Here is an 8,509-nt window from a genome sequence, read left to right as displayed (position 1 = left end):
TTTAAAGGCTACACTACCTGTGGGACGCCTAGCCTGTGGACTGTGTCGCTGTAAGTTGAGGTCCCTTTAAGACATCTCTGGAGCTGGGGACTGGCGGTGGGTGACCTGGCTGGCAGTTGTGACCTGCCTTGTGATTGGCTGCTGTGCCGACATTGCCTAGCTCTCTCTACAAATAGAGGAAGATCTGGCAGCAAACTAGACTTGAAGGACTGCTAGTCTCTCACAACTCTCTCTCATGGGAGTGAGTTGCACTGAGCCATTTGTAGTGCTTTATAATTGAACTGTTTATTTCTTGTATTATATATTTGTCTGTATATGATTTAACAGTTCATTTCTTGTTATTTATCTAATTATCTTTATAAATAAAGATATTAAATTGTCAGCAACTTGGTTTTATCTCTCTAGAGAACCCTGTCTGACACATGGGGTTATGCTGTCTTTGCCATTGACCCTCAGCTCTTTAAATGCCTCATCCGTCCTTCTTGGGCATGGCTTGGGATGATTTCATCCAGATTGCTAATGTGACAATTTCTTTAAAGATCCCACTAGGCATAATTAAGAAGCCATAATTAGTCTTTTCCCTAAATCTCTAACCTCTCACTGCCATTGAGTGGTGCTGACTCACCGGGACCCCATAGGACAGGGTAGAACTGCCCCCAGAGAGTTTCAGAGATGGTGACTCTTTAAGGGAGTGCAAAGTCTTGTCTTTCTCCCCCCGGAGATACTGGTGCCTTCAAACTCTGGCTTTGCGGTTGGCAGCCCAGAATGTAGCCACCACGACATCCCGGCTCCGTTTACAACAGTGAAAATAAAAACCCAGCCCCCCCAAAACAAACTCACTACTATCAAGTCAATGCTGACTCAGAGTGACCCTACAGGACAGGGTCAACTGCCCGGTGTTCCTGAGCCGGTAACTGTCCACAGGCTGGAAAGCCCCTCCTTCTTCTGAGGAGCCTCTGCTGCTTTCAAACTCTTCACCTTGTGGGTTGCAGCCCCGCCAGTAACGACTTAGTGCGAAGAGGGGCTTTCCTTGTTGTTTCCTTCATTCTTCCTTCTGAGAAAATATCTTTTCATTAAACCAAGACTTTATTAAATAGCATATATGAAAACCATATTTTGATTATTACTATCTTTCACAAAATCAATTTTACATTAAAAAAAGGAATTGATAATGTTAACCAGGGCTTTATTGAGTGTTGAGACCATACATGATTTTTCCCTTCTTTGGTGCCCAAGGTTTGAAAAGCCAGCCTGTGTAACTTTTAACATTAAAATAAAATTAAGAAAACGATCTGTCAGCTCTTCTGCTTTCAACAGGCTTAGCCTCAAATCCCCGCCACTGTGCCTGTGCTGGCCATTTGGAGAACTGTGTTAAGAAAACATTATCCATATCCTCTGGCTGGCTGGCGATCTGTTGCCTTATTTCAGGATGATATAATGTCTGTTTTCTCTTTGTTTTGTCCTCTTCCAAAAGCTCTTCACCATAATCTCAAAATAAACCAAGAGCCATCACGATCTAAGATGTGTGCGCTCACACCCACCCATGCATGCACACCACTTATTCTCTCTTTCTCTCTCTCTCTCTCACACACACCCCAACTGCAAGAACTGTCCATCAAATCTAAACACATTTCTTCTTGTTTTTGTTTTTGCTGCGATAATAGAAAGACCCGATTGTTTGTCGAGCAGAATAGTTCCAGCAACTTGCAGAGGTCCCAGATATTTCTTTGTGAATCTTGTGTCCAAAATGTGGCATGCGGAGAGCAATTAGTGCAGACAGGACTCTAACCCGTTCAAGAGCAAGCTGGCTGACAGCTGCAGGTCGCCCCGGCCAACGAGCCCAGGGGAGGATGGTGGATAAATCGTAAGGCTCGATTCAGAAGGTTTCTCCTTTGTGAAGAGACCCTTGAATGAGGACATGGACCGCGATTCTGCATTTAAAAAGGTGAAGGCCAGTTTCGTGGTCATTCGTCCTGGTGAATTTGCCGTATGAAACATGCAGTACGCGTTGTAAAACTCAGAGTCAGGAAAAGCATTCCTGTGTGAATGCTGGTTTGCATTTCAAAAGACAAAGATTGGTTTTCGGGGTGATGCACTGGCAACTTGGCCAATGTAAACATATGAACTCCCGGCAAGCATTTTCTGTTATCAGTCTGACCATGCTATGGATCATTCTGATAGCCTTGCCTGTCTCCTGGAGACCCTTTTGAGTATTCCAGAAAGGAAGAGGCGGAACAAAGGCAAAAGTAACTCAGGGGGCTATGTCTCTTCTGTGTCCCCACTTCAGAGGCACCAGAGACCGTTCAACCTGGAGCCACAGCCCAGCCTACCAGCTCCCGATCTTTGCCACACATTAAGCAGCAGCTGCGGAATGAAGACTGCTACCATGGCAAGCTGAGCCGGAAGGCGGCAGAGAGCCTCTTGGTAAAGGATGGGGACTTTTTGGTTCGAGAGAGTGCAACATCCCCTGGCCAGTATGTACTGAGTGGACTCCAGGGAGGCCAGGCAAAACATCTTCTCCTGGTGGATCCCGAAGGCAAGGTATCATTGGCCTCTTGTTATCGGCTGCTTCAGATGGGATTCTCGTAGGGCTACTCTCAAGGACTGATCTAAAACCTGGGTTTGAAGAGTGCTCAAGGCTAAAGACTTACTTTTTCTGGAAGCTCTGGCTGGAGCAGGAAGTGCTAAGTAGAGGCCAGTGGACAGGACTGAGTAGGAAGTCATCCTGCTTATCAAATGGGAGGCCGCCTCTTTCTCTCCCATTCAGTCCAGTTCTACCAGCGCACCGAGTATCCGCTGCATGGAAGTGCAGGGTTTCTCAGCTGACTGTTTCTTAGCATTCCCCACCCGCTCTTTGCTCTCTGGGTGCTTATCATTTAATCCAACAGATCCTTAACCTGTGCTGGATGAGGTGGGAGAGGGCAATCAAAGCCTCCTGGTGTTTTTCCAGGTACTCTGATTGCAACCAATTAGAAAGGCTTATTGCAGGGTCTGGCAGATAAGTTGAACTTTGATGGGGGGGCAGAATTTTACGAGGGAGGGCTTTTGCGCATTGGTAGCCCTGTGAGCAGGCAGAGCGGGGGGCCGGGGGGGGCACTCTTAAACTAATAGAGGATTAGCAGGTGTGGTGGGAGCACAGAATGTCTATGGTGGAACAATGACCCCGAGAAGCCCTGGTGTAGGGTAGGACTGTGCATGCAGAAGGAAATGCCTGATTGCTGAGAGCAGGGAGACATTGTTGGCATTGCTGGAGGAGAGGAGTAATGTAACTACAGCTGGTGGAACGGGGTCATAGGCACAACTGTCTGCAGGGCCAAGCAGGCACTGTAAGCGAGTAAAGCTGAGCCAAGGGGCAGCCTGAGCATCGAGTGGACTAGGTAGCGCACGTCCTGTCCCAGGGGACAGTCACCACGCAGCTCCAGCCAGCAGTTGCCATGTAGGGCTGAGGTCCAGTGGGGCCAGATTTGATTTTTCCAAAGAAGCCACAGGACCAGAGTCTTGCACCAAGTTTCCCTGGTTTGCATTCTGATTCCTCACAAAGCTCTCTGTGGGTGAACAGTCCTCAGGCCCCCCCAGCAAACTGCCTTTGTGGAGTGCCAGGCCAGAGAGTGGCCCGTTGACAATCTCTGCTCTAGGAAGCTTAAGCTGTGCACGGGGCTGCTTAGAAAGAAGTCACAAGGTATGGAGGAAGCAACTAGGGTTGTGGGTGACAATAGAGACGGCCTGACCAGGACAATGGCCCGAGGAGGAGAGAGGGGCAGGCAGAGTGAGTGGGAACGAAGAACCCAGGTTGCAGGACTGTTGAGATGATGAGATGTATTTGAGGCAGCAAGAGGAGGAGGTTTTCAAGGCTTAGAGCCAGCTGAGAGTCAGTTGGAGACTGGGTGCCGGTTACCTGGAATTGTTTGAGTGGGTATTTAGAAAAGGATATGCTTTTGCACAATCATAGTACCTTGGTCATAATCAGGACATTTAACGTGGATACAATTCCATCCTTGAATTCATAGGCCAGATTAAAATGCCAATTAACCCTAAGAGCGTGTGCTGTTTAAGAAGCTGAAATCCCATGTGCAGACAGATAGAACTCAAGGAATCCTTTATAGGGGAATTATAGGGGAGTAGCCCCCAGACTTATATGACAGATCACTCCCTGGCCACACCCTTCCCTCTTCTGAACAGTTCCCAGCCTCTTTCTAAACATGCATGAAAGCATGGTGAGGCTGATGAGCCAGCACAGCTAATGTAGATAGCAATGCCTTCTGCCCGTGCACGAGGTAGCCCTTTGCCATCAAGTCAATTCTAACTCACAGCGACCCTAAAGGACAGAGTAGAACTGCTCCTAAGGGTTTCTGAGATGGTAAATCTTTATGGGAGCAGCCAGCCTCATCTTTCTCCCAAAGAGCAGCTGGTGGGCTTGAACCCTCAACCTTGAAGCTAGTAGCCCTGGACCTATCCCACAGCATCACCTGGACTCTTTATGTACAGGGTAAGGAGGCAGTGATATGAGGGAAAAGTTCACAGGAGATGGCATAACCTTAGGGATATTATTAGTTTAGCATGTAGTCAAGGTACATTTGTGAATAAGTCACTGTGAATTCAGCAGGCGAGAGAGATGATTTCTCCACGGAAAGGTCTGCGAAGGTGTCTTGGAGGAAACCAGAGAGGCAGTCTCCTTCCAGAAGAGCTTGCTTCCCGTAGAGACAGAGGATGGTGGGAGCACTCTTTGGATGGAATATAGTTGTAATCCTTGGGTTTATTCTTGTCTACCAACCAGACATGGTGACATAAATATCCAACAGCAGCATAACAAAGAGCCTGATGGCTTGGATGACCCATGTTTACCCTTTTAATAATTACATAGACTATTGCTTTAAAAAGGCAATGGGGCGCGAGACCATTGTTTCACAGGGGGGACGCGGTGTTGGAAAGTACTTTTCCTTTTCTTCATTCAGCAAAATATCTATTTCAGGAATACGTTAGGTTTCTGATCCCCCCTCACCCTCGCCTGGGTTTTGTTTTTTTTTTTACATAGTTTGAGAGCTGTGATTCTTTAACTGAAATACACTTGTATTTCCTTTCCAAGGTGAGGACCAAGGATCATGTGTTTGATCATGTCGGCCACCTGATCAGATACCACATGGATAACAGTCTGCCGATCATCTCTTCGGGAAGTGAAGTCAGCCTGAAGCAGCCCGTGAGAAGAGAGAGCAGTGCTGGGCTTCCACAGTCCCACAAATGAGGATATCGAAGTCCCATCACACTGACAGCGCCAGAGACTCCCATCCTCCTGTCAGGTCACAAAGGAAACGCAACCTCTGTTTCTCCAATGTGTGTTAGGGGACAAAGATAACTTGGACGTCGTCCCTAGAGAAAATAGGGCGCTCATTGTGACGTGCATCTTTCCAAGCCTGTGACGGCGGACAAGGTCCTTTACCAAGCAAGGAACTCAACAAACGTTGTTCTGCAGAAAGGGAACGTCCGAAAAGGGGGAGAGGATGGGCCCATGGGGAAAGAAATGAGACCTACGCACGGATGTCACTTTTGTCAGGGCACGCCGCATGGATAACAAGCTAAAAGCACAACGAAACCTTCACATGCTAAAGATGACTTGGATGAACTGCTGGGGCAGCCGTATGTGCCTTGCAACTTCCTATTTGGGGCATTTCCGTCTTGGGGAGACTAGTTCTAAGTGTCTTCATGTTCTATAAGTATAGAACCATTTGCCAAAAAAAAAAAAAGTTTTTCCTTGCTAACAAAGAAACCGTGTGCTCAATAACTCCTGACTTCATTCCATTTTCTGTTTAGAAGCACTTTCATGGTAGCGTTAAAAACATATAAATTTGACACAATACAGACGGAGCCCTTGTGAGTAGCATCAAGTCAAATGCCACTGAAAGCGTTGCTCTGGGCCATTGGTCTGTCCACTTTATCAGTTGGAGTGTTGGGTCCCAAGTTCTCTGACCTGATATTTTTCAGTCTTTTCCGTGTGAACTGTTCACATAGCAGTTAACGAGGCTACATTGATCCATCATTTCTAACTTTATCACCCTTTTGCCCCTCCTCCTCTTCAAAACAACGACACATGTGCATGGATGTAAACGTTGAGGTACATCGCACCACGCATCCAAACTGGCCCCATTCTGATTTGCAGTCCTGAATTCATTTGCAAGGATAGGCAAACATCTTCTGGACCACCTGCTGCTGAGTCCTCACCCCACTCTGATGTGTGTGCTCAGGATCAGACCAAGAGCAGAAGGGAGGAGTCACTGAACGAAGCAGTTGGAAGGATCCACCACCTGTCGGTCTAACGGAAAACTGGCAGTGAAATGAAGCATTGTGTAGGGAGACGCCTTGGCTCTGGGATTCGTGGGCTCTCAGCCTTATAAAAGGGATTTTGAGCAAGTTGCTTAATCTTCTGGCCTCGAGTTTCCTTATCTACAACATGACGAAGCAGGGCTAGGTGAATTCAGAAGTTCAATTCCGGCCCTAACACATTATGAATCTATATAAAGGGATCAGTGGTGTTCACCAGTTTGAACATGTAAGATGAAAATCTCGTTGTTGTCTCGTCTCTGTCTGCAATCACAGAAAGAATGACAGCTGACATCAACATTCAGATAGTTGAGAACCCCAACCCTTTTCTGAAATGCTGAGGTTTGGGGAACATACAATAATGCTAGGAGGAGCGGATTTGGGTTGACCTGACCGGCCGAACATGGCCTCACTCCTGTCCCTGCCTTTGCCTGGCCCTAGAGAGTCACGGACCTAACTGTAGAGTAGGTTTTTATCCTGCATTACCTGGACAATTGCCTTAACTCCACTTTATTTGGCTATGTAGGTACAACTTAATCTTCACAATTGTGATATATTTACTAGGTTTTAAATAAAATACAGAAACCGTCTTTTGGATCAAAAGAATCAGCAGTCAAGCACACTGAACTCTCTACTATTTTTATGTAAAGGTTTATGGTTTCGTTTTACTTCTACAGCTATTGATGTCTTAGACGACCCTGTTTCCTTTTATATGGCTAGGAAATGTGTATTTTGCAGCTGTTTGGGTACACCTTAGTTCTGGATTATCTGGTCTATACAGGGACCAGCATGGGTATAGATACAGAGAACTGTCACAAATCCAACCACCTTTCTCAGAGTGAGGCCAGGGCTGAGCAGAGAGTTAATGGGGTTGCAAGCAAGGGCTCCGGATGCAGAGATGTCAAGCTGTCAATCATGTGGGCCCCACACGTGGAGAGTCAGTCTTTGGGGTAGATTCGTTGGACGAGCAAATCATTCAGTTACAAACACCACAGACATGATTCAAACCAAACAGGAAAAAGAACGGTCTGATTGCATGCTGTTTTTATCTCACTCTTAACCTTTGTGGGTCTTAAAGTGAAAATCTATTTGCCTATAAATACCTGTCAATGATGTAAAAAAATAATAAATGATTACTGCTTTGTGACAAAAGAGAGCATATGTCTGGTGTTTGGGATTTGGGCAAGTCATCGTTTAGAAGATGAATTGAGATCCTGGCGGTAAACAGATGGCTCCCTCAAATTGGGTAATCTGAGGAGGGTTTAGTAAAAGGCACTGTTTACAAAGTGGTAGGTGGAAGAACAGAGGGAGGGCTTGGGGAGGGCAGGACCTTGGGGCCAGGGAGAGCTGTGTGGCAGAGCCACCGTGTAGGGACTGTAGCCCACAGTGGAGGCACCATCAGCCCTGGTACCGCCCCAGGGTGGAGAAGGGGGAGTAAACAACCTGATTTTTTTCTTTGTTTCTCCTTCTTTGCTTTGATCTCCTGTCTGGATTCCCTTCTGGTTTCAGCAGCTTGATGCAAGAGAGTACCTTCATGCACACCAAAGGTGAGTCCCATGGGGCACCAAGCAGGTTGGAAAAGTGTGGAAAGGGCATCTTGGGAAGGGGGGGGGGATTTGGCAGTGCCAGCGCAGAGGATTTTGAGGTATTCAAAGTTCTAACAACATCAGAGAGTTTTGGGGTTCGTCAGTAAGGTGAAGGTAATTTGCAAAGAAATAGACAGGTTTTTAGGTAGCCAGCAAAAATGCCAACTGTTATTATAAAGCCAGATGAGCTCTGGTTTTGAGTTATTGGCTAGTTTGCTCAAGAGCAGCTTCCAGTACCTTCCAGACTTGCAGCGTTACCTATCGTCCTGAGCCTTCGTGTTTCTTGTGAGTCAACCTACTCTTTTTTCCATTTTCTCACTTGGAATTATAGATGGGAAAATAATGAATCTGACCCTGCTACCCTTTACTATTGGAATTTTAGATCCAGAAAGATTACCATGACCGTCAGGTTTAGTGTCAACTTGGCAGGGCCGGAATTCTCAGTAGTTTGGCAAAAAAAAATAAATTCTAATGCTTTCTCATAATTAAAAGACTTTTGTACTATAGCCCGTATCTGCTTTAACAATGCCCTCCCTGCCTGGTAACATCAACCACTGACAACTTAATGGGGTACACTGCTACTAAGGTCACCCTGAGTTGGAATTGAATCC

The 8,509-nt window shown here is 46.5% G+C and overlaps 1 protein-coding gene across 2 annotated transcripts in view; it reads left to right on the top strand.

Annotated features, from left to right (window-relative positions):
* The window catches only part of SHC4 (SHC adaptor protein 4), a 150,720-nt gene extending 143,266 nt beyond the window's left edge, over positions 1-7,454 (top strand). For both annotated transcript variants that reach the window (XM_045286533.1, XM_004709419.2), the window contains 2 exons: positions 2,288-2,541; positions 5,084-7,454. In XM_045286533.1, coding sequence (XP_045142468.1) covers positions 2,288-2,541; positions 5,084-5,239 — 410 coding nt within the window. In that variant the 3' untranslated portion in view covers positions 5,240-7,454. The remainder of the gene's footprint in view (positions 1-2,287; positions 2,542-5,083) is intronic.
* Positions 7,455-8,509: the final 1,055 nt, after the last annotated feature.

Source organism: Echinops telfairi, unplaced genomic scaffold (assembly GCF_000313985.2).
Source record: "Echinops telfairi isolate 266 unplaced genomic scaffold, ASM31398v2 ScPeMD7_8;HRSCAF=38, whole genome shotgun sequence".
Lineage (NCBI taxonomy): Eukaryota > Metazoa > Chordata > Mammalia > Afrosoricida > Tenrecidae > Echinops > Echinops telfairi.
The sequence above is the reverse complement of the archived record's forward strand: the minus strand, read 5'-3'. Positions and strand labels throughout refer to the sequence as shown.